The 26928-nt window shown below is 41.7% G+C and overlaps 1 protein-coding gene across 1 annotated transcript in view; it reads left to right on the top strand.

Moving 5' to 3' along the window:
- Positions 1-26928, top strand: part of jmjd1cb (jumonji domain containing 1Cb) — a 141068-nt gene that overhangs the window by 71228 nt on the left and 42912 nt on the right. The window contains exon 3 of the mRNA XM_070989876.1: positions 12305-12418. Coding sequence (XP_070845977.1) covers positions 12305-12418 — 114 coding nt within the window. The remainder of the gene's footprint in view (positions 1-12304; positions 12419-26928) is intronic.

Raw genomic sequence — 26928 nt, 5'->3', positions numbered from 1 at the left:
CTATATTGTTACACCACTGACAGTGTTTGGGTATTTAATGGAAGTCATCTGCCTCTGCTAGAATTCCAATGGGGCTTAGCTCTGACCAGCATGTAGTGGTTTAAAGTACAAGCAACATAGTGTGCTTGTGTGTGTATGTGGGGGTGTGTGTGCATGCGTGCCTGTTTTTACAGAGAAGAGTAACACTATCTTCATACTCATTATATTCATTCTACCTCCAAAATGATGTATTGGTAATGTAGTTGAAATGAATTGCATTGACTAGCTGTTACATTGCTCTTCTAATCATACCACCATGGCAGATCCCTCTGAACATCAGTTACCCTGGTGAAAACAGCCAGACTTTGTAGAATTTGCCTGAGCCTTAGATTAGTCACTCAATCTGCCTGTCCATCTGTCTGCAGGTCTTAAATTGTAGCATTATCAGTGTTTTCATGTCCCACAGTGGGCGGGGTGGGCACTACCAGTTACTAAGGATGTAACAATATATCGAATCATAATAGAACTATGGCTTCATGCTGTTGTGGGACTGTAACATATCTATTGTGACGTTGCAAGGTTATTTAGTACCTCTCCTTGTCAAAAAATTGTATTGTTTTTGTTTGAACCGCAGAGGGCCCAATCATAGTAGTCAAGAAGACAGACTCCCATCATGCTTTGTGTACAAGCCAAGTGCTGCTAAAAATAATCCCAACAAGAAAATTATGGATGAACCTGCTGCTCCAGGAATGTTTAGATACAGGGCAACGTTTCGGTTCTCCGATCTAAAGATCTGACAATGGTGACAAGGAAAATGACAAACTCAAAAGAACTTGCAAATACTGCCAGAAAACAGTCAACTACAGAAAACGCATCTAACATGAGAAGCCGTTCGGCACATTGTCACCTGGAAAAGCTCAAATCACAACAGCAAAGCTTCAGCCAGGCCAAAGGAGGTTCTGTTTATCCTGCATTGACTGCATAGCTGGACGTGTTTGCACATTTGCAGATCCTGCGGTTGCACATCAAAATGTGTGGTTGATATTTGAACATTTTGTCTGCATTTCCTTGGCTTAAATCTGAAGTTGTTTAAAAAATAGTGCTTGCTGAATTTCAACACAGAGTCGTGGCCTTTGTCCATTCAGCATTTGAACTTTGACATACTTGAACACAAAGGTTGCACAGGTAACCCCTTCATTTCACCTTTTTTTTAATCAGAACTCATCTGACCTGTATGTGGTTTCTGCAGGAAACAAGGATTTTGAAATGAACTGCCATTCTGTAATTTAGCACTATTTGAATTTTACGTAATCTCCACTTATTTGGCCATCACATAGAAAATTGGTGGACAAAAGATGAACAAAGAAAACTGAGATGAATTTGATAGAGGAGAGGTAAAGAGAAAGTCAGTGATACAGGAGAAAATGGAATGAAGTGTGTAATATTTGACTTCTCTTTCCTGGCTATAGACTGCTCAGGTACTAGTACGTTACCTAGCAACAATGGTCCAATTTGTAAAATGAGATACAACACAAACACACATGCATGCACACTTGCACAAACATGCACATACACACTGTATCTTATGATTGTACTGGCTCTGTTTATGATGACAGGAGAACAAAGGAGAGGGAGAGAGAGAAGGGATCACAGACTGCTTTCTCCTTTGAAAGCCTTCTCTCTAACCTGTGTCCACCACTGTAATTAATCTATAACAAAGCTCTGTTGCTTTGTGCGTGTCTGTGTGTAGCTGTGGAGTACATCTACCTTTACAGACCCACTGGAATGGTCTGGGGCTTATGCCTTGCTCACAGGCTAGTTGGCCAAAAAGAGAATATACCAGGCAAATATGTGAGATGTAGTTTTGGTGGAAATTGGGTCAGTAAAAATGCCACCCCCCCCCCCCCCCCCAATCTCTCCCCCTGAGCAGATGGAGCTGGTCTAGTGTAATCTCCTGCCTCCTGTGGATCTGTGTGTGCATGTGTAAAAATAGCTTGCCTTTATGGCAGTGAGGCCTGCAGAGAAAACATTTGTGTCCCTTTCCAGAGAAAGTTCAGGCCTACTCTGTCAGATAGTAGCAGTAGACTACCTGAGGTGTTCCTGTCCCCTGGTCTAGTCATTTTAGTTCATATTAAGACTGGAGAGATGGAGACTACAGTGGGGGGTGCATTATACTTGCATACTGTTACATACCTACCACTGCATACATGCATTCTGCACATGTAGCTGTTAGCTGCAGCGGTCAAAGTGGCTGACATTTTGGGGTATGTGTTAGTTTGTGAGTGATACAGGATTTAATAATAGCAATAGCAATAGGTGTGTGTGTGTGTGTGTGTGTGTGTGTGTGTGTGTGTGTGTGTGTGTGTGTGTGTGTGTGTGTGTGTGTGTGTGTGTGTGTGTGAATGACTGCAGCTTAAATCCTGCATCAATGTGGCAGATGGACTGCAGGATGTTGCTGCACAACTTTGTGTGTGTGTGTTTGTGTTTTTGTGTGTGTGTGTGTGTGTGTGTGTGTGTGTGTGTGTGCGCGTGCGCGCTCTTACAGTATCAGTGTAAATCTGCTGAGCGATGAACAGATTAATCAAAGCTGGTTTGTGGTCAGCTGATGAGTTCGAAGGTGATGGTTCAGGGTGTGTGTGTGTGTGTGTGTGTGTGTGTGTGTGTGTGTGTGTGTGTGTGTGTGTGTGTGTGTGTGTGTGTGTGTGTGTGTGTGTGTGAAGGTTCAGCAGTCGGGCAGCCAGTTCTATTAAAAGCCAAGCACTCTGCAGTCTCTGAATACTTGTCTTACTTTTTTCTGTTTGTTTAGTAAATCCTGTGTGTTGACTAAAGCACCACTAACCATACCTTAATTGAGAAACGAACACACAGATTTTATGATTGCAGTATTTATCTGACCCTGCTCAAGCAGGACTGACTGCAGCTTTGAATGTTCACAGTAGGTATGTCCATTAAAGGGAACTCAATCCCTCCAGTTAGTTTCATAGGTTGGATTACAACAATACACTGGTGGTTGAAACCATCTGATAAATAGTAATTACATTCTTCAAGTGATCTTACAGACTCTTCTTAATAATCTGACAGACAAGAACAACAACCACAGTGACAGCACATACCAAAGATGGTGACTGCCTTGTCAGTATTTTACCACAATTTTTAACATACGCATTGACACATGCATCCATCACACTGTGATGAACCAGCACTGTCATTATCCAGTGACATTTCTCATCTGAGTGCTTTAGTGGGTATGAAGTCATCCCATGTCTGTCCATCTGTGTTCAAGGAAAGTTCACAGAAAAGATGACATAGACCAGGACAAGTTATAATAGTCGTTTATTGACTCATAAAGCATACCTGGGTCAGTGTGGAGTTTTTCAGTCTCTCAGAGGAAGTGTTCTGAAGGTGTTCCTGAGGCTAAGAATACTCTGACCTCAGACGGGCATGCCAGGTAATTCGGAAGCTACACCTCTGTTCAGCTTGACTACTCCAGTGTGACATCACTGTTTTGAGAATTTGAACATTCTGTCATCCTGCAACACTGTGTCTCTGTATGTTCTACAAATACTAAGAACTAGAAGGTGGCTTGTAGCCAATTGACAGGATATGATGTGTTGTTAGGTAGCTCATCAAAATCAAACAGAAATCCTGTTTTTAAATATTGTTTCTTAATCACTGTCATTATCAAACTGTATCAACACATTTGTATAAACCTACTAGACCATTATAATGAATCAGTTTCACACAGTGAGCTTTACCCATGCGTCTGTGCATGTTAACATCAGATGGAAATTAGGTCTGAGTGTTGAAACTATGGTTTATTATATTTCGCTCTGTTTGAGCAGTTTTTGCCTTAATACTTAAATCTTTTCCTTTACTGCTGTGTTGTCTTAACACAGAAATATTTGTATAAGTGTGATGTGTATGTGTGTAAGGAAATGACAGATGGGAGAAGAGTGGAAGTGAGACATGTTGATATGTTGAGAGAGCTAGAGGGCAGGGAGAGGAAGTGAAAGAGAGCAAGTCAGAGAGCATGGTAAGTAAGAGAGAGCAAGCCTGCGTCACACAGAGAGAGAGAGAGGGAGAGGGAGAGGAAGTGTGTGTTGGCCGGCCCTGCCTCCGTCCCTCCCTCTCTCCTCTCTCTTCCTCCTTGCGTCAGCAGCAGTTAAAATGTCGGCTGTGTAGCTCGTCCTCTGCTCTGCTTTCTCTCCCTCTTGGCCATCTGTCTTTTCTTACCACAAGGAGAAACCACACTCTCGCACTGCCTTTTTTACTCTCGTCATCTTTTCTTTCTTCCTGCCTCTCCCTGCTCCCTGGATCAAAGCTAGTTTTGTCAAGTGCTTTTCTTCAGAGCCATTGCTCCTTGATGTTGCTTGGAGACAGAGGGGTGAGGTAATGTTACAGTTTTATATCCTCTGTTGTTGCTCTAATTGCTGCTGTTTTTCACCTGAAGCCAGAGTTGAGTTTGATTTGGAATGGACTGAAGTAACAAACTGACTGGGAAATGTGGACATTTCCCTGAATAGAATGTATGTTCATTTTAATCTGTTACATCCTAGATGTGTGTGTGTGTGTGTGTGTGTGTGTGTGTGTGTGTGTGTGTGTGTGTGTGTGTGTGTGTGTGTGTGTACACACCTTGTAGCAGTACGCTGAAGGTGATGATGATCTTTCTGTTAAGCTGGTAAATCATTTCATGTGTTTCCAAAGTGTCTGATTCATAATCATACAGGATATTGCTCACTCCTAAACAGGGCTTACAGTGATGACTATTTCAGTTTCTCTGATAGGTATCTGTTTGCTTGTTCCTCGGCTTCAAGAAGTCAAAGACAAATCCATCCATGTGATTTACATACACCGTCATAGCTGATGTATTTTGTGGTAGCTCCAGATGTACAACTTATCTCTGCTCTCATGCTTAATACAGACTTTGAAAGGATAGTCTGCTGAAACCGTTTGTATGATTTCTCCCGGAGCTCTGTAGGAGCGCTGTCAAATGTGACACAACAAACGGTGATATCATCAGGTTAATTTTGGATTGGCCTTAACACTTCAAAATGTTAATGGAAAGTCTGGCAATGAACTGTTTGCATCTCAGTCTCATGCACTTTGTCTGGTTATATGTTAATATGTATATATACATATATAGACATAGACATAGACAAAATTAAAGAAACACAAATAAAAACAAAAGGAAAGTCACCTACAGCTGTGGGTTAGAATATGTTTCATCTCAATTACCAGTGTTTGTCGAGTTCCTCTGACAGTTTCGGAACAATGATGAGTCTCTAACAGCTAACTAATTCTGCTATTTGTCTTTCAACATAGCATGCCCTATTTGTTGGTAGTATTTTCAAGGGGATAAAGTTCAAAGTGAAAGTTTTCTGTCATTTGTCTGCCTCTTTGTACGACTGTATCATTTAGGTTGTCAGCCATTGCTGTTACTGTTGAGCTACCAGCTGCTGTAGCTGTTTGGAAGAGAATTGCAGATGCTGGTTGGTTCCCTGTAGAGTCGAATAACTTAAGGGTGGTGGAGTGGCACAGAGGAAAGGCACTCGGCCACCTGTTTGATGGAAGGCCTAACAGAGGCATAAACATTAGTTGTATTCATCCTGCTGTGATGTGTCACTCACCCCTCATATAGCTGTCATATTGAGCTGCTGCTGTCTGACAAAAGCTGGGCATGAAATAAAATGTCATTCTTTGAAATAGTGCCTTGGACTAAGGTTGGTTGTGTTGAATTGTTAATAATTCAATAATTAATAAATGTCAGTTGTTAAAGCAAACTACATTTGTAGAGCTTTTTGGAAGAATTGGAAAAGGTCCTGATAATTCAGTGCTGACTTCTTGTTTTGGTTGAGAAACGTTAAACTTCTTAAATTCAACAACCTAACCAGCCAATCAGCTCATACCTTTCAGACAGTGTGTGAAGGACAACAGCCCAGGATTTAGAGTTAGTATGCATTGATTGCCCTGTGTGTGTGGGTGTGTGTGTGTGTGGCTGTCCGTGTGAGCATCTGTGTTTTGACAACTCTGATCATTTACCTTCAAAGCATTAAGCTGATTAGAACACAACCTGTCTGTGTGTATGTGTGTGTGTCTTGGAAAGGAGCTAAGGAACTGTTGTGCTGTGACCCACTTAGAGAACACTGCTCATCAGTGCAACCATTCTGCAAATCCTCTACCATTTTGGATATATATTTTTTTTGTTGGTTATGGAAAAATGTCGCAGGAAATTCTCGTGTGGAAATTAGTTGTTAAGTCACCACACTGTCTGTATTCTGAGAGTTAAACTGTTCCTGTGTAACGTCTGACAACTGTACTCAGGGAACAAAATAAGGTCCTAACAGTGTGTTTTGTAAGCTATGAATAAAAATCTAAAACCACAGACTGGATCCTAGTGTTAAGGGAAACACTGACTCTGCATCTGTGGGAATTAAGCCATTTAGATGCCTGCTTTTGGGAGCTGACACCCCATATGGATCAATAAGCCACTGCTGTTTTTCTCAAAATAAGCTTTTCTCTAGTGACAGTTTGATTTCAAATGCAATCACAATATACATCAAGGTGGGTGTTCTACCTGCACCACTTAATAATATGACTTCCCTGATTCATTTGTACAGGCAAAGATTTTCTAACTTTCTGTGCCCCTGGGTGGGGACCCAGTACACCCTCATAGTAGATTACTTGTGAGATGACACCATGCAGCAGAGAAAAAGCTTCCCATGTCTCTCTTTTAATTTGTCCAATATGTAAAACAAAAACAACAACAAACCCTTCTGTTATGTTTCTAAGATGTACATCCAGACTGGTTTACAAATACAACTCGCTATCACTCTATCTGTGTGCATCTCTGTGTTCTCTGACCTTCATCAGATAATGGGCTGCTGGATAGCAAAGCTTTAGTGTGGGTTTGTGTTTGTGTTTGTGTTGGTGGTGGTGGGTACCCTCTCCAGGTCACTTAGTGATGCATGAGCTCAATCATCCCCTCTTTATCTCCTTTACATTCTGCTGCACTTTTCCTTTTCAATTATTCAACACACACACACGCGCACACAGAGAGAGAGAGAGAGAGAGAGAGAGAGAGAGAGAGAGAGAGAGAGAGAGAGAGAGAGAGAGAGAGAGAGAGAGAGAGAGAGAGAGAGAGAGAGAGAGAGAGAGAGAGAGAGAGAGAGAGAGAGAGAGAGAGAGAGAGAGAGAGAGAGAGAGAGAGAGAGAGAGCAGAGGATGTGTTGCTTGCTCATCTGCTTTCTCAGAATGTTATTGTCTCATGTCCTCTTCAGATGTTATCACTGCCTGGGAGCTTGTGTGTCTGTGTGTTAAAATGTGCTTTGTCATTAGCTCTTCATGGAGACAGAAATTTGCATGTGTTTCTATGTGGATCCATGAGTTTTAACATGTATTGACAGTAAGTGAATGTGTCTCTCCTCTGCTCATCCACTGTCCTGCTGCTTGTCTGGAAATACGCAGTGACAGAATACTGTTTCCTGGCACACTGTGGCAGATGTGACCCAGTTGTGGTTGAGTGGTGTGTGTGTGCGTGTGTGTGTTTACATGTGCATGTGGACAAGTCATTTTAGAGATGCCAGACATCATTTTCATTACCTACTGGCATGTTCCATGAGTCTGGATGAATCCAGAACAGGTCAGATCGTACAGGTCTGCCGATCATCTGCTTCAATAAAAACAGTTGTCCTTCATGTACCTAAATTAGTCCTGCTGTACCCTTTTTTGTAGTCTTTCTTTAGATAGCATGAGTTAACACAAGGCTGGTGTTGATGATGTTGGTCTTCATTTGGTTGTTAAATCCATATTTACAAATTTAAGCACACATACAAAACCAATTTGTTTCCAAAGATGGATATTAAATGACTAAGAATCAAAGCTATGACTGGTAGGTGTGAGTTGCAGTATCCAGTGCACCATAAAGCCAGCCAGGAAGTAGATCATTATTGAAAATAATAGTGAATCACAGTGCTAACTTTTTCTTTGTTGTCCTTGTTGACAGCAGACCTAACAGAGGGAAGGCCTGTCTAGTTGAGTGTGAAAATTTATTTTAACCCTTTGAAATGGCAATTGACATACAACATGACTCACAACAGAGATTTTGTCTTAACTGAGGGTCCACTCACTAGATCTTTCCAGAACCTTCAGCAGTGTCTCACAGACTTCATCAGCAGATTGATACAAGAGGTACAAACTAAAGGTTTTGCAGTGGCCCTCACAGTTCCCCAACCTAAACATCATCAAAACATGTGGGTAGACTTCCAAAGAGCAGAGGATGCAAGGCGACCCAAGAATCTTACAGAACAAGAAGCCTTTTGAAAGTAAGAATCAGTGAAAATCCCCCAAACAAGAACTCAAAGACGATCGGCTGACTACAAAAAGCATTCACAGGCCGTGATACTCAGGTGTAGGGTGTTACTAAGTACTGACCATCAGGGTGCCCAAACCTTTGCTTTGGCACTTTTATGTTTTTGTTATTTAGAAACTGTAAAAGATGGTAATAAAAAAGTTCTCTTGCATAAAATTGTTTCTTTTTTTAAAAGTGTCATCTTTAACTTTATGCTGTTTGGAAATCGGGTTGTCTTATACACGTTTCGTTGTTCACAGTAACAGAAATTTGACTAAGGCCACCAAGACTTTTGCACACTACTGTACGTTGGCATATTTACTACCGTGTTAATATCTCCAAATGTGTGAGAGGACAGAGTTGAGTCCTTCTCTCTTTTCCCAACGTCTGTCATGCATCTTTTCTACAGAGCTTATTGTGCCTTCAGTAGTTGTCAGGGTAACAAGCCTATTTCATGTGTTCTGTATTAACATGCTGTAAACCTTGCCAAGGTCCCGCCATGTAACTGAACTGCCTGGAGAGGAGACTCTCACCTCCTCTGATGGCTGATCACACACATTCTGTGCACGCTTACATTCAGTTTCATTTCCTTTGAAGAGTAAAAGGCTATTGTGTGTTAATAATCAATTTATATGTGGCAGTCCCTCTTTGAAACATAAAGCCATGTGGCTTACCATTGTGTTAATCAACACAATCCTGGTTTCAGAACCTGGATAAGCCCTTAGAGGGCACTAAGACCAAAAGCAGCCTTGTGTTAACAAAAAACAAGGAGCTGTGCCATTGGGGATGTGTTGCTTCAGGTACAGGTGAGACAATGAAAAAGAACTCAGGAATAGTGCAGGGCGGCATACCGGTTCACACCGAATACCAATGTATATTTCTGTTATGATATGAATTTTTAATATACCGCCATACCGGTGTATTTGATTACACAACGTTCAGAACACTGCGCCGCACGACACTGTCTCAGACAGGACCTTTTTCAATGTTGCACTTCTAAACGCACATGGTGCGGGGCGTGGTGCGGATAAACTGTAGTGCTCTGGTGTTACGTTGCGGTGAAGATGGATGGAAGGGACATTGAAAGCTCTGAAATCGAAGCTGCAGAACTAGTAGAACATGATGACACAGAAGAACTTGCGCCAAAAAGAAGAGCCATGTCGTGTTGTTTGGAGGTTTTTTTTGGTTTCAAAAATCCGACCAAACAACCATTTAATGCAAGTGTTGTCGGGCTAAAGTTGCTGCCGAGATGCGCCCAAATGAGCGCCTGGACATACCTTTGTTCAGTGGTGTGGTCTAGTTTTTTTTTGTAGTGGGTGTACTGTCTATACTCGTTCTCACCCGATCCAGAACAGCGCGTCTTAGAACAACAACCATCTTGGAGCAACGCCATAAGCACCATCATGATCTTGTGTCTGATGCTGCTTCCTGACATGTTGATAACATAACCAGTCTTTCAGAATGCTCTCAAGATGTATACTGTAGGCTGTGCATTATTATTATCATTGCATAGTGAATGTGATTCAGATTCAGATGTTTTTTTGGTTAAAAAAAAAAAAAAAAAAAATCTAGCGAGTATAGGTTGTATACCAGCACTGGTATACATGACTAAACCACTGGTTATACACAATTCGCTGACCTTTTCCAGTAGGTATACGGCGTATACCTGCGTACAGACTACACCACTGCCTGTGTTAAATCATCTGTAAAACTGCTCAGGTTCATTTTTTTAGCATGTAATTTTGCATAGTTACTCAACAGATATTAGTTTGCTAATTCCTGGATGAATTTGGCTACTATCCCATGATTTAAAGGTGGTTTTCACTCTAAATAATGTTTTGGGGTTTTTTTTAGGCGGAGATAAAAATTTTCATTTTCTACTGTTTTCCAGGTGAAAGAAAAAAAAAATACTGTCATATACCGTGAAACCCTTATAATTTTGAAAAATACCATGATATACATTTTTGGTCACATTGCCCAGCACTACTCAGGAACTCCAGTTTTAGAAACAGATCCATGAGTTGGAAGATTTGTGGCAAACACTGCACAGAGGTTTATAATCCTCTGAGACAGAATTTTACATCTCTTGGAAGTTACCATGGCAGTAATTATTTCTTTTCATTCTTTCTTCTAACTGTCTTGTGTTGTGATGATCATGATGTTTAACGTCCAAATACAGTGTATATGTTCCAAAGTAATCTACCAGGAGCAGTGCCTTGCTTGTCAATCATCAGTGTCAATGTGGTCCCACAAAAATTTGAGTGGGGCTCAGCTTTTTTTGCCAGATGCTCTTCATTTATTTGTTAGAGCCCACTCTGATGCACCACTGCAGCATCAACAGACTGGCGTCATTTAAGTGGATGAGTGCCATGAATTTTTGTATATGGAACAAAGGTCTGTCTGAAATGTAGCTTTTTCTGGATATAAGTTGGGATATAGAGTTGGGAAGTTGCTGTGACATATAAACATTTTCTATAAGTTTGTGATCCGTGTGTGCTTTCTGCATTCAAGTAGTAATTAGTCAGTAAGACCATATTTTATATAAACAACATATTGATGGTCACCATGCTAAAGTAAAAGCCCAACACAGGCAATGTAGAGGATAAATATGATGGATGCTTTTGTGTCCAGCTGTTAAATCCAGTGGTAGATGCAGCATGTAGCCAAAATACAGTTCAGCCTCAGCTGACAATTCACTCATTGCAGAAATCAGAAACCTGGCAGAATCATGTCTGCAGGGAGATGAATAAGCAGTGTTCAATATAATCATGTGCTCCTTGTTATGATCAAAATTGGGCTATTAATGCGCATTTAAATATAGTCATTGTCATTGCAGTGTTCTAACTGTGCTCCAGAATGGGACACTGGTTAAGACCCCGTCTACTGCCCAAGGAGTGCAAAAATGACATTTGCACTTTTATATATATCATTCATTTCCAAAGTATGTCCAGCCGTGTTGCCTAAGATGCCGCCTGCATGCTTTCAGTGGAGGCTGGAAATGTGATATGTATAGTCAGACAGAAATAGTGCTCCACACACACGCTATCATGTTTTGCTTGCATACACAATGTACTCCTGCCTCTTACTGGTGCGTGCATGCGTGTACACGGGCGGGAGGGGGGTCACAGCGGTCATGTCTCTCATCTCTAATCTCTCATCTCTCTCTATCAGACTGACCTTGTTATGTAACCATAAATCACAGCAGCACCAACCACTGCAAACACACATGCAGACAAACATGACACACAAGCGCCCTGCTCAAGCTGTGCTCTTTTTCCTCTGTTTTTTAAATGATTTGACTGATATCAGGCACTAGAATAGAAAAATGAAGTGATGTGATGTGGTAGTCGAGACCTTAGGACAATCTGTCCACAATGAGGAGTATAGCAGCTGTAAATACATTCTCATCAGTACGTATAGATATGAAGCAGAAAGTAGTGCAGTGCAGCCTCCTTTCTGTGTCGTATGTGCAGTAACAGCTGAGCTCAGGCTGCAGGCTGACAGACATCACCAGAATGTGTATGTGTGTGTAGTATGTGTAAAGGAGGCAACATCAAAGTGAAGTGTACTGCCTTTGAACTGTCAGACTTCCTCTACTCATTAATTTATTCATCACTCTGGAGCTCTCCTTGTATCCCCAGCTCTGCCTCTTTCTCTTCCATCCTTCTCTGTCTCATTTCATCATTCTCCATTTGTGCGTTTCCTCTCTCTAATCTCATTCATACAGTCATTCATCTCTCTTCCTTCATTCCGGTTTGCTAGAACACATCGAACACTGCAGTTTCCAAATGCAATCATTCACATATTGTTTATTGTATCTGTATTTTAGGATTGATGAATTCTACAAATTACTTAACATAGATTGATTCTGCATCAGATTCTCATAGAGACCAGCAGTCCTAGTAATATTATAATGATGTCATTGTGTAATTGTTGCTGTGCCGTTGTTGACCATGTGTTTGTGTTTTTTGTGTGCAGGCGTTCAAGCCAGTGGTGGGGAAGAGCCTTTTGTCATCAGTAACAGCAGTGGAATTCTTATTAGACCGACAGCTGGACTTCCTGTCTGACCATTCAGCCTACCAACCATATCAGGTAATAATCACACTCAGTAACACAACATACACTAAATGATCATCAAGGCCTTTTGAACTTGCTTGCTGTGCTTGTTTATTACTACCTTTTGATAAGTAATTAAAGGAACAATTGGACGTTTCGGAAAGTATGCTTATTTACTTAGAGTAATAAGATTTATACCACTCTCATGTCTTCAAGTAAGTTCACCTTAGTACAAAAACTGGAAGTGGGGATACCACCAGCCTAGCATTGTCCAAAAATGAAAAAATCCAACCAGCCAACACCTCTAAAGCTCACCAGCTTATCACAAACTCATACGTTTTAACCAACTTGAACAAATTGTAAAAATGACAAATTTACAGTTGATTAAATTTCAGTTTGATAGTTTATACCAGTCAAATGTGACTCTCAACCTTCCAAAAAATAGACCAGAAAAAGCACCCAAACAGTTAATTCTTGTGTGCTTTGTGTGACTGTTTTCTGTTGCTTCAGAGACATTGTCAGCACATTTGCTTGAATATCCTTGCACAGTATTACTTATGAATTTGAGTCTTAGTTATTACTTTGTTAGAGGAACTAATTTTGCTGCATCCCCAAGAACATTAAGGCTTTGACCACACGTATACAAGTATTTCTGCAAAACAAACCTCTGGCCTCTTGTTCACATGCAAAAAGCATTTTAGGTCACTGAAACAGGTTTTTTTAAAATGTCTAAGATTTATCAAAACTGTCCTTTCTTGTGTATCCACATGTACAAGACAGAGTGTTTGGGAAATGATGCTGTCATCACCTCAATACACACATGCCCATTGTTCCTTTGTGTAATGAGCTTGCACCTGAAACAACAATAATAGAGGACGACTGCTTAGTTGATGTTTGGTTAGCACTACTAGGCCCTGTGCTAGAAAGGTGTTAAATAACTACAAATAAATAGGTAGCGACTATAAATAACGAACACCAAGGGAAGTTGAGCTAATTAGTTGTGTGTTCTTCTCTGGTATTTGACTCGTCATTGTAGTAGACTTTATCACCACTTACTGGCCTGGCATACTTGTTTGAGCATCCTGTGCATATGGACACATTTTGTATTAATAAAAGTTAATGTCTGAACCTTACAATAATGTCTTTTTAGCGTCACTGAATATATCCAGGATTTCACAGAAAGATCAGTCCCATTTTGCTGTTGTGCACAGTTGGCTGTGTGTGAGATTCATGTCTTTGAGTCTGTTAAACACTTGCAGCATCACCCAGCAGCTGAGACAATAAGTCTGTCTTTAAATTGACAGACTGTGCACATTTACGCACGTAGCACAGCAGCCGTAGCTTTGGTTTGGATCTGATGGGAGCTAATTTTCTGTGTTCTGCTGCACATCTATGCAGGGCAGCTGTTATGCACAGATTCCATTTTATGCAATGGAAGTGTTTGTAATAAAGAAGCCCTTCTGGATGAATGTTGAGTTCTGTCAGAGCTGTCAGGACTTTTTTATTTAAAGTAGCTAAAAGTACACGATAAATGCACCACCCCATACACACTTGGTCCTCCTTATGTCTGACTGAAGATTTCACCCATGGCCAAGAAAAGCATCATTGAACATAACTGCACGTAAAATTGAAGTGGGTGGAAAAGTAATGATGAGAAATAACTGCGTGCGAGGTGCATACATACAAAATCAGCTGCCCTGGTCTGTGCATTCTTATCCACAGTGGTGCCACAACACACCAGGACACAATGTTTTTGCAGAAAGAAAGTCATAACATGATATATTAAGTTTGCAGATCTTACAACAAGACATCAGTAATTGAGAATTTGTCATAGGCAGTGTTGGCACAGTAAATGGCATGTTGGTGAAAATTTATAGATGATGAGCTGGCATCTAGTTACCGTGAAGACGGCATGAAGCTGTGCTACAGAAAACTGACAGAAACACTGAAGTATAGGGAAGTTGCTATGGAAATGATACACCTTCCTGTCTTTTTGCATAGGTGTTAACTGGCAGGTTTTGGTGTGTCGCAGACCACATTCTTGCAAGTTTCAGTTGGTCTCACTATCAGTCATTGATGTAAAGTCGCTGAATAAAATGTTCTCTATCACTTGTTTTTTTTTTTTTTAATAATTTGGTCATGCAAAACATTGCAAACAGGAGATTAAGATAAAAACACATTTGCATTTGGGTGTAACTTTGTGTTTGCACTCAGTGGTTGTTTAAGAAAACTTATGTTACTGTCGCTGCTAATGCAGTATAATGAAAAAAAATAACTGTTCAATTTGATTGTTGCTCAGTAAATACATACAGGTAGTTGGGAAGGTATTGATGATAATAATGCTGATTTTTGCGGAAGTATGTCAAAAATGATTCACTGGACTCCCAGTGGCTGGAAAATGGCGAGGAGATGGATCTCAGCCAAAGAGCCTCCAGCTGGGGGCAGCAGTTCTGAGTGGCTGATCATTTCAGAGCATGGGCGAGAATAAATCAAATCTACCTGTTGTCTTGAAAAGGTTGCTTTTGTTTAAAAAAAAAAAAAAAAAAGAACCAAGAGTATGTTCTTTCTGACAGATGTATACATTGTAACTGGATCCCATTAGCTAATGAAGAGTTAGTCATTCACAATTAGTTCAAGGTTGCATACTGCAGTGGAGTGCTGTTGTTCATAGAGGAGCCAGAGCCACATTCTGGTCTCTGTGAGGTTTTACACGAGTGCTCACTACAGACTGATACATTACACTAATGCATCCACATATGTTAATACTAGGCTTGGGAACGATAAACCGATACGACCGGATATCCAGTTTGACAGGCGAGAGATACGGCTGTATCGGTAGCAGACTCCCCAATCGATAGTAATCAGCCATAAATCCTAAGACGAATCGATTGTAGAGCTATGGATCGGCTATCGCGAGACTAGGAGTCGGTTACCCGAGGCTTTACAGTTTTCATCTCTAAAATAACGTGAGAGCTGACGAAACAACTGTCGCGCATGCTCCGTAACATTAGCTTCACAACCCAAAGCTAAAAGTACTAACATCGACCAAAGAACATGCAAAAACATAATGGGCTCTATTTTCGACTCTGCCGTCGGTGCAGCGCAGGTTGCGCCACCGGCGCAATGGTATTTTCGAGCGGCGCAGCCAGGCGCAAGGCGCATTTGGTATTTTGGTAAACCGAGGCGTACAGAGGTGCGCCAGGATGGGCGTTGTGGCGCAGTAGGGGAGAGGTGTCGGCATAATGAGCCGGCACATTGGAATTTTCGACCATTTTGGTCTGCGCCAGCGGCGTAAAAGTGCGCTGAAAGCCACCCCAGATCTGGTCAACTCTGTGCGCCAGTGGCACAAGTGGATTTTCCTAAACCGGCGGAGTCGTGCGCTCACGTCACCAGCACCTCACAGTCAGGTTTCCACAGTGTCTGGCATTTCACTGCGATCAATAATTAGCAACAGCCACAATTCAATGCAACTATCTGAGTCAGCACATACAGTCAGACCTAAATTTATATATTTTGATCCGTATCTCATCTGAACACATCGAAAGCGTGTTCGGCACGCATAATGGTCATTCAACCTGACCGAGTGTACACAGGTGAAACAGGGATGCGAACTAATCAATTGACGTCGCTGTGCCAACCAGAAACAGTCGTGGCATCCTACAGAGCATATATACTGCATCTATCTCAGAGCAGAGACAGACACATGGAAAAAACGTAAGTGATGATCGTTGTCCACTATTACCCACGTCATTTCATTCCAAATACAAATGTTATCATAGTAATGCTTAACGTTATCTACAACGATGGAGTGCATCATTGCTTTGAGGAGGATGAAGAGGAGGCCGAGGATTTACCATCTAAGGACCTCATATTTAGACATCAGAATCAGAATCAGAAATCCTTTATTTATTCCCGAGGGGAAATTGTTTTTGTTGCAGTGCTCCTTACAAGAATAGAATTAGAATAAAATTAGAAAAGAAAGAAAAGAGAGAGAACTATATATATAGAAAGCAGATAGATAGATAGATAGATAGATAGATAGATAGATAGATAGATAGATAGATAGATAGATAGATAGATAGATAGATAGATAGAAACAAAATATACCACAAAATATAGAACAGAATATAAAACAATACACACACACACACACACACAGACATGAGTGACGTCAGTCTCCTCCTGGGAGAAGTTTGGGTGTTGGACTTGCCACTTATGGGCTGCACGGTGGCGCAGCAGGTAGTGCGCGTGCCTCACAGCAAGAAGGTCGCCAGGTTCGATTCCCGGGTCAGGCCTTTCTGTGTGAAGTTTGCATGTTCTTCCCGTGCATGCGTGGGTTCTCTCCGGGTACTCCGGCTTCCTCCCACAGACCAAAAACATGCTCATTAGGTTAATTGGTGACTCTAAATTGCCCCTAGGTGTGAGTGTGAGTGTGAATGGTTGTGTGTTTGTGCCCTGCTATCGGCTGGCGGGTGGGAGCTGGTTTTGCGGGTGTACCCCACCTCCTGCCCGTTGACAGCCGAGATAGGCTCCAGCCCCCCCGCGACCCCGAAAGGGATAAGCGGCATAGAAAATGGATGGATGGATGGACTTGCCATGCGCCTGGCCAGCAGCGTTCTTAAAAGCGGAGGAGCTGCTGTGATTGGTGAAAATTTGACTCGGCTTTGTCAAACCCACTCCACGCCTTCTCCCCTCCCTCTTTCCGAGTTGCGCCGCTGGGTGGGACTGAGATGAGAAGGAGGAGGAGATACGCCACTGGCGCAGCGCACGAAAATACCAAAGTCTGCGCCGCCACGCAGTGGACCTGACTTTGCACTGCGCCTATGCCGCGCCGGCAGCGGAGTCGAAAATAGAGCCCAATGAATATAAATATTGTCAACAGCACAAGCACCGACGCCAGTGACAACGCCAGCTTGGTGATTCAAAGCGACAGATTTTCAATCCAGTATGGAATTTTGTTGTTTATTTTTGACAGTGCCAGAAAGCAAAAATGCTTGTGGAAATGTGGTCTTTTACCTGTTTAAAATAATGTAAGAATGTTGTTTTATAAACATGACAAATTTATAGTTTAGATTAAAGTCTACATTAACAAATGTTTACTATCGTATTGTTTTCACACTGTATCGAATCGTATTGAATCGCTCTGCCTTAAAAAATATATCGTTTTTGAATCGAATCGTAACCTGTGTATCTAGATACATATCGAATCGGCTTCATGCCAGAGATTCCCAACCCTAGTTAATACTGGCTGATGCACAGACACATGATCAATACCGCAGGATCTGAGTTTGATGAGGGTGTGTTGTGTGTGTCAGTACTATGCAGCTGAACACAGCTTGTTATATTGTGCTGGCTGGAACACTGTGTTCCACTCAGTGTCAACCAGATGGGAAGACTGTTCTGCACTCTCACCATCAGTCATCAGTTTGTTCAAATACCAAGAGAGAGACTCTATTTTTATTTTTTTGTTTTGTTTGTAGCCAATCAGAAGTCAGATCCACTGTTGCCGTGTCCTCTGGTGACTCATGCTTTGACTCTATGTAATATTTTCTGTGGCTGTCCACTGTGGCCGATGCACTGGTCATAGTCAGCTACCACAAATGTTCAACAGCTCTGATGAACGTTGTTTTCTGGTGGTAGCAAAACATTTATAACATTCTAGGAGCTTGTTGGTATTGCATGGTTAGTTATAATATCTGGACTATAATGACGCCAAAATGACTTCCAAGTTCGAGTTTGTATTTTTTCGTTTAATTGTTAAGTGTCAAATGTTTGCTTTTATCTTGGGTCAGATGTGTACTAATGTTCACAGATTGTTGGGAGGTGTTGTTCAAGTGCCCTGCTGCTTTTTCAGTGGGCCAGTCTAGTTGCTAGTGTTTGAGCATGTAAGCTGAACTGTGTGGGCTTTATTGTAGGATGATGCTTCAGGTGATAAGCTGGGCTGACTGTATATCTTCTATTAGTTGGTGTTGTTATTTACCAGTTAATAGTGTGAGTCACCAGTCTGTTTCATGTTGGACATTTGGACACAGATGCTGTGATGCTGTGCTGTGCTTGTGCTTGTAGAACTTAAGTTTGATGCCTTCTGTGCTTCTTTGATCAGATTCATTTCTGAATAGCAGACTACTACCACGCAATCACGTTTGTGTTTTTTCATTCACTGTGACAGAGACAGGGTTGCAATGAGCTGACTGTTTGCCTGGGAGCTGGTTTTGTTAGATGTGTGTTGGTGAAAAGCAGCATATTAGTCTGTCTTGGACTTGCTTCATGTTGACCTCACTATCAACAATCTCTTCTAGCATCTGAAACCTGTAGGAGAAAACACAAGCAGTCCAAGCTGACCAAACACAGTTTTTGTTCTCTCTATTTGGTATCTCTGCAGCACCTGCAGCCCTTACATATACTTGCATTGAAGAAGGTACAATGTGTTACCCACAACACAGCTACAGAGGCTATGCATGCAACCCCTTAATGCAGAACTATCAGTTAAGTTATCTTTGTAAACACTGGCCAGCACAGTTTGCAGCCATGCTCAGCTGCTGTACAACCCCTGCTACAGACACCTCTTTCCCTGTACACCACCAAACCATGGCAAAGAGTTCACTGTTGGGTTCAATCGCATGCCAATCGCAGGCTGCACGGGTGGTCGTGCTGTCCCACTTCAAAGATATATGTTGTGCTTACAAAGGCCAACTGCACTGGGTCTCATTGTGTCACAGCTTACAAGTGTCATTTGAAAACACCACAACAACTACAGCTGACAATGAGCTGACTTTGAAAGGCATTTAATGCCTGTGTATATTTATTACAAAGTATTGTTCTCCGAAGTGGGTCGATGAAAAGAGCGAACTAGCAGCTGAACTGCATTGTTCTGTCCTGCATGGCTCTGTAATGTTTTACTTTGCTGTGCACTGACATTTTGAGTCATTTATGCTATGGTAGCATTAAGGTGGATATTTAACAAAAGAGCCATTTACTGAAAAAAATCAAGTAGGCGTTTCTTGTCAGCCCTACAATCAAGCCTTTATTCAATTATAAACTAATTCCATATACTTCATATATTGTTGTTTTTATGGTAGAGCTCCATTTCAAAATAACAAACACACTACTCAATGGCTACTTGCTGCCAGACCGCACACCCAAAATATACATTCCAACACTTTCCCAGTACCCCACATCAGCAGTGACTGCAGCCATCTGAGTTGAAGGAAAGTGGGAGCCTCACTCTCGTCCTGGCACTACAGAGTACACACACACTCTCACACACACACACACACACACACGCACACGTGCACACACACACACAGACAGACAGACTTGAGCAGCAGGCTGGCCCACTAAACAGTGACTTCATTGTACAGTTTATGCCAAACAGATTGTAGCCCCCTCCCTCTCCCTCCCTCCGGTCTTCCTGTCCAACTGGAAAAACAGAGAGGGGAGTGGCCACCACTTCACTGCTCTGAGTGTGTGTGTGAGAGAGAGAGAGAGTCAGACTGTTTTTACTGCTCTGGGGGGTTCAAAGGTCTCCAGAAGAATAGGCAGCTGTGTGTGGGCATGGGTGATTTAAGAATGGAGGAATCTCTGCGTGTGTGTGTGTGTGTGTGTGTGTGTGTGTGTGTGTGTGTGTGTGTGTGTGTGTGTGTGTGTGTGTGTGTGCGCGCGCATGAGTGTGAGAAAAGAATGGTGTATGATAAGGCTGAGGGACAGAAGGGAGAGAATAAAACTGTAAAAGTGCTGACTCAAGAGTTTGACTAAACTACACACACACACACTGCTCAGTACCACAGCAGTGTGTTTTCCTGAGTTTTGTGCTGGTATAAGCAGCAGTTTCCAATCTGCCAGTGGACTGTGTAGGACTGTTTGTTATTCTTTGAACCAATGGTATTAGTGGTGGAAACATTCAAATTACATTATTTTGTTCTTCCTACACAGATGTCTCTTGGCTGACTGTTGACAGTTTAAAATGTATTAAAAGAGAGAACCCATAACCTCTGAACGCATTTAATTTTGATGTTTCATCAATTTGCGATTGCAGCTTCATTAGAGTAAGAGTTAAGAAAAAACATTCTGCACCTTCAGAAAGCCTGCAGGGTCCAGTCGTAGCTGTTGAAGTGATTTGTTTCTGGCTAGAGAATGAGCTGTGGCATGTGCATGGCAGAGTGTGACTGATGGAGTGTGCAGGCAGAGCCAGCTCCAGTGTCCCCCCGCTACAAGAGTCATTTAATGGACATCATCCGCAGTGATGCAGATGACAGACAGAGAGCTGCAACAAAACAAAAGAGAAGCAGCCTCTCACCTACACTGCTTGACCATAAAAAGAATTTCCCACACTTTATCCAATGCAAGAGTTCTGTAATAAACACTTAGAAATTAACAATTTATATTCAGGCACATATATTGACACCCAGAAAGCAAAAATCCATTGAATCAACATTGAGATATGGTCATGGCTTAAAATTGAATCAACATTGATGTCAGACATTGAAAGTAACATTGAAAGCGCTCGTTATGATCAACATTGAAATAATGTTGAATTTTCAATCAGTCTAAATATTGATTCAATATTTATTCAACTACATCATTTTCAACATTGAAACAATGTAGAATTGTCAATTAATCTGAACATAGAATCAATATTGATTCATTTATAAATGCATTGAAATTACATTGATTCTACATTGCAACAATGTTATTAATTAAAGGACCATTACAGCACTTTTCAGCCTTCATCTGTAGGTTTTAAATATGCTTCATGCAAGGCAAATTGCATGAAGCATACACGATTTGAAGCGTCATTTTGCCGGGCGACGCGATGGCCGCGATGCGCGGCGCGATGGACGCGTTGGCCGCGATGCGCGGCGCGATGGACGCGTTGGCCGCGAAAATCGCTCTCATCGCGTCGCCCCATCGCGTTATCGCTTCATCGCTCGAGTTGAATTAGTTGAACTTTTGCGGCGGATTCGCGTGAAGACGCGCCGCGACAGCCTATCAGCGTTGAGATCGTCATCGACGTGCTGACGTACGGACGTGGTCGACGAGAGAATGAAATGGCGGAAGAAATGTTGTTGTTGAGCGGGCTTGTTGCGCGACGCTATGACGCCGCAAGGGGTTTTTGTACCAGCGTCAAAACTGGAGCGTCTGGCGCGAAGCGATTTCATTTGGAGCGCGATTAAATAATTTTCATCGCGTTTGGCCTCAGGCTACGTTCCCACCAAACGCGCAATCGCGGCCATCGCGTCGCCCGGCAAAATGACGCTTCACATCGCGTCTTTGCATTGACTTTGTATGTAATCTTGCGGCGCGATCTTGTTTCATCGCGTTTGGTGGGAACGTAGCCTTAGCCTGGCAGGGGGCAAGTAAAGCCTGGTGGCCCGCCAGGCTTATAATACATTGGGGGAAACCCTGAGGCTACGTTCCCACCAAACGCCTCAAATCGCGCCTCAAATGAAATCACGTCGCGCCAGACGCTCCAGTTTTGACACTGGTACAAAAACCCTTTGCGGCGTCATCGCGGCGCGCGACAAGCCCGCCCAACTTTCATTCTCTCGTCGACTACGTCCGTACGTCAGCACGTCGATGACGATCTCAACGCTGATAGGCTGTCGCGGCACGTCTTCACGCGAATCCGCCGCAAAAGTTCAATAATTTCAACTCGAGCGATGAAGCGATGGCGCGGCCAACGCGTCCACCGCGCCGCGCAATCGCGGCCATCGCGTCGCCCGGCAAAATGACGCTTCAAATCACGTCTTTGCATTGACTTTGTATGTAATCTTGCGGCGCGATCTTGTTTCATCGCGTTTGGTGGGAACGTAGCCTTAGCCTGGCAGGGGGCAAGTAAAGCCTGGTGGCCCGCCAGGCTTATAATACACTGGGGGAAACCCTGAACCCTCAGCGTAGCCTCTGCACACGGACACACTAGCGTTAGCTAGCGTTATCTAGAATGCTAGCGCTAGCTAATGCTAACGACGCTAATAAGCTACAACCTCACGGTAATAATTCACAAAGTTGACATGCTGGTGAAAATACATTGTGTTCTCATTAGGACTTACCAGTTTGTCTTCTTTTGTCACTCGAAGGTAATAAAAGCCACTAAAAGCTGCCAACCGCTGCCAACTGTTGACTGGTTTGAACTGGTTTGGTCTCAGGAGAGAGCAAGTCTCGTGGGCGGGGGCACAGGTGCACAGCCACAGCATGCCATACATTGAAACCATGTCTATTTAATGTTGACATTTCAACATTGAAAACCCAGAATCTATACAATGCTGATTCAACAACATTTTTTCAAATGTTGAAATGGTAGCTCTAATTAAATATTGAATAAACTAGTAGACTATAGATTTTTCAACTTCAACCAAAAATAACCAATTTTACCAAAATTCAACGTTGAATCACTGTATTTTGCTATCTGGGAAGGTACATAAAAGTTTTTCACCGCAGGGCAATGATTTAAATTAAGTTAACATTAAGTCAAACAATGACTGCCAGGTGATGGTATCTGAACAGCAAAATAAATTCTATTCTCAATGACTAACCAGTTTGTATTGCTCGCACACAGAGAAGAACTTTAGACACGGATGGTTGAATTATGGCAACTACAAGCCACAAAAGCGCCTTTGAAAAGTCCCTTGAGATCTCACTGGTCTTGCAGAGGGAGGGAGGGAGGGAGGGAGGGAGGGAGGGAGGGAGGGAGGGGGCGAAGCAGTATCAGCACCACACATTGAAATCATGTCAATTCAGTGTAGGGCATTTCAACATTGAAAAGTCATCATCTATTCTACATTGATTCAACAATGTTTTTTCAAATGTTGAAATGGTATCTGTGATTAAACATTGAATCAACATAGCTTTTTCAACCTCAACCAAAAATAACCAATCTGACCAAAATCCAACATTGAATTAATGTCTTTTGTTATCTGGGACAGGCACATGTTGCCAAGCACTGGCCAGCAGTAGTGGAGACGGGGATGCCACTGTCCCCTGCTATGTTGTGGCTCTGTCGCAGACGGGCGATCCTTGACTTCATCTGGGTGCCAGGCCTAAGGTGTCCATCACTATCTTCGTAGACAAATCTTTGAAGGTCCCTCACCTGTTAATAGTGCTTATATTTAACCCATTAACTACACACATTATGAACCATAGATCCTAGGAAATCAACTGGAGCAGACAAACTCGATCCATTTCAATCCTTTTTGAAGCATTCTACACACTCACTGAGCAAATAACACACATATTTAACCTTTCTTCAAGTATCTGCAGGTCTGCTTGTATGAATTCCGTTGTTCATGGGAGGAGACAACGACAGTTTAAATAATTATTGGCCGATATAAAACTCCCATCTGGCAAAAAGTGGTGAATAACCAACTGAAACTATTTCTCTCAAAATATTTTGTTTTGAGCCCTCACCAGTGTAGTTTCAGACCTATGCATAGTACCATCTCTGCTGTTAAATTAGTTGTGAACAGTATTGTTTATTATATATACAAAAGGAAGCATTGTGCTTCTGTTTTCACTGACTTGTTAAAACCTTTTGATGCAGTTGCTCACATTCTCTGCTTATTCACACACTATGTAATTTTGGGTTTGATTCAATTTGTTGTAGCAGTCTGCTTTGTTCCAGAATTACCTGTGTGAAAGATTTCAGTGCATCAAAGCTAGAATTATCCAATCGACACCGCTGCTTTAATTCTCAGACCCCTAGACTCAGTTTATCGGTCTGCCTTCAGATTCAATACTGGAGACGCCTATGACACTCCTCATTGTATTCTGTATAACATAGCTGGTTGGTCATCTCTGACACAGAGGCTTGATAAACACCCATACATACACTGCTTATTGGACATTAGCCACTCCCTACAACATCTATGCTGAACTGAACCACAGGACCAGTGTAACACCACCACCATCTATTCAGTAGTTTGATCCACAGGGTGATGCTTATTCATTCACTGTGAATCCATCTGTCCCCAATGGCTTAAGACAGATTAAAAGACACTTGACTGTCTGCTAACATGTGACAACAAGTATATCCTATTAACAAGTATTGTGTGTGTGCATCAAAGCCTACCATAGAGCTCCATTGTTGTCCAAAAACTATTAAAAATCCATTAATGCGCCACCCACTTTAGTGGGTGACATGTTCCTACATTACCATGAACACACACATTGTAGTTTATTTTGACTCAATCAGAAATATTAGAGCACCAGATTCTGTCACTGAAAATAGGCCCCAACAAATGTACTGTTTCCTCTTGTTTGGTTGATGTACGTTTTCCTTTTTTTAAAATAAAGTATGTTTGTGAGTAGTGTGGGTGATATGACCAAAATCTTATCATTGTATGTGTGATTTTATATCATATTAACAATATGCGTCATGATACAGTTAAGAAATGGTTTAACCCCTGAACCCCACAACCTTTTGGCAGGTTTGAAAGGCATCAGATATCATCAGATTTTCAAATTTGCAACATTCCTTTAACAAGTCGTACTATGAATGTTTGTTGGTGTTGTCACTGTGTTATACTGCACAGAAGACAGATTTGAGTTCTCCCTGCTTCTATCCAATATTGTGCTGTACTTCTGTATTGCAGTGAAAAATGAGCCCACAGTGACAGCAAAAAAGCCCAGAAACTGCTCGAGCGTTCAGAGGGTTGAAATCAGTGTACCGTGTCAGATTTCCTAAATTCAAAGCTTGTCCACACAGAAGTTGCACCCCTTTTAATAATTTCTTCTCCCTCATTTTTGACCAAATGTGCTTTTTCCCATTCAAAAACACAAACCAAGAATGCGGTAGACCATCTCTCAATATTTTCTGACAATGAGAAAATTCTAGAACAATACCAAACTCAACCTTTAAGTTTCCATTTCCTAAGTTGACTATTTAGGTGACCATGCAGGTGAAATCACTTTTTTTTTTATTTTTTTTTTATATCATTCAGTGATGCACAGGAGAACAATATCAAAGAATGACAATAAATCACGTGTTTTTGTCCAATTGTAATTATGTTGAAGTAATTCTGATGGTTTTATTATATATTACATGTAGCTGTGCTCTTGATGGGTTAGTTGTGTAGTTAAGTCCCAGTGAAAAGGCAGTGTGTGTTAAGATTCTATAGTCTGCCATATATGTGATTGAAATGGAATATGTGGACAGTTTAACATTTTGAGAAGGATTTGACTTGGCAAGCATGGAGTCTGTGGAGAACCACAATGACTTGGAGCGGGACACCACCAGCTGTAAAGTTAGAGGAGTTGGTCTCCACCCACACCTCCCTCAACTGGGTTTTTGGATCAGGGTTGGATCAGTGGCCGAGAAATAAATGAATTAAATCTCAGCCATGTTTTTCAGAAACATAACATTTTGCCATCTGATATCCAAACACACCTCTCAGACCCATAATATTGCTCCTCTAGTTTCTACATCCAACAATCTTTTTAAATTGTCAGAGGGGTTGCAGGTCATTCCAACACCCTTATTTGCTTCCACTGGATCAACATGACAGTTTCCTCTCAGTATGTTTTGGATTGCTTTCCTGCTGGAGTTTTCCACTTGCATCTCATCCTCATCATCCAGGTAGATGTCAGCAGATTCCTCTCAAGAATTTCACAGCATGTGGCCCCATTCATCTTCCCTTTGATAGTTTGGATTCTGCCAATATGACAAGAGAAACAGCCCCATACCATAATGTTTCCTTCTCTGAACCTCACTGTGGGTATGGTATTTTCAGGATCATATGCAGAGCCATTTCCCCTTAAAACATGGCACGTTGTATTGTTGCCAAAAAAAATTTCTACAGGATTCTCTAAATGCTGTGTCGCAAACTTCAGTTGAGCTTTGACAAGCCTTTTCTTCACTAATGGAGTTTTTTGGGGTGAGCATTGCCTACTGTTTTACCTGCTGCTTCTTAGCTTATTCTTGAGCTCTTTTCATGTGGTCCTTGTCTCATGGTTTCGTGCTTTTTCTCACTATGTTAAATGCTTTCTTCCTGTGTCATTCTTGTAACAATTGGAATGTTACAATTTCTTTATCTGTGTAGCTCTATTAACTTAATACCAATCTCTGGCCTCAGTTTCATGTGAAAAGCTGCATCAGATGTTGAGGTGTTGAATACTTATTTCCTCCACTGTATTTCAAGGTTTTATCAGAAGCAGAAAGAGAAAGAGAAAAGAGAAAGAGAGGGATTTAGATAAATACTATTTTGTAGCTCTCAAAACTCTTTTACTATTTTTCATATCAGAAAAGACATCAGAACAGCTAAGGCAGGGACACAGGATGAGAAAATGTTTTAACACTATGAAAAATGCCCCCTTTAACAATAATACTGTAGCCAAAATGTGTAACTTTCACTAAATACATTTTATGTTCATGCCTTTTCTGTTTGTCACAGAGATTTGTTTTTGTGGCCTCTGCAAAGCTGTAATGTAGGGTTGGGCAGTAATCCGGTAATAAGGTATCCCACGGTATCTAAAAATAAAGCAACGGTATCAGTTTCATTACCGTCATTAAAAAAAATGCTGTACATATAGGTCTATAGGGGTCTAACATAATT

This window comes from Chaetodon trifascialis, chromosome 21 (assembly GCF_039877785.1).
Source record: "Chaetodon trifascialis isolate fChaTrf1 chromosome 21, fChaTrf1.hap1, whole genome shotgun sequence".
Taxonomy (NCBI): domain Eukaryota; kingdom Metazoa; phylum Chordata; class Actinopteri; order Chaetodontiformes; family Chaetodontidae; genus Chaetodon; species Chaetodon trifascialis.
This window is presented reverse-complemented; position numbering and strand designations above follow the sequence as displayed.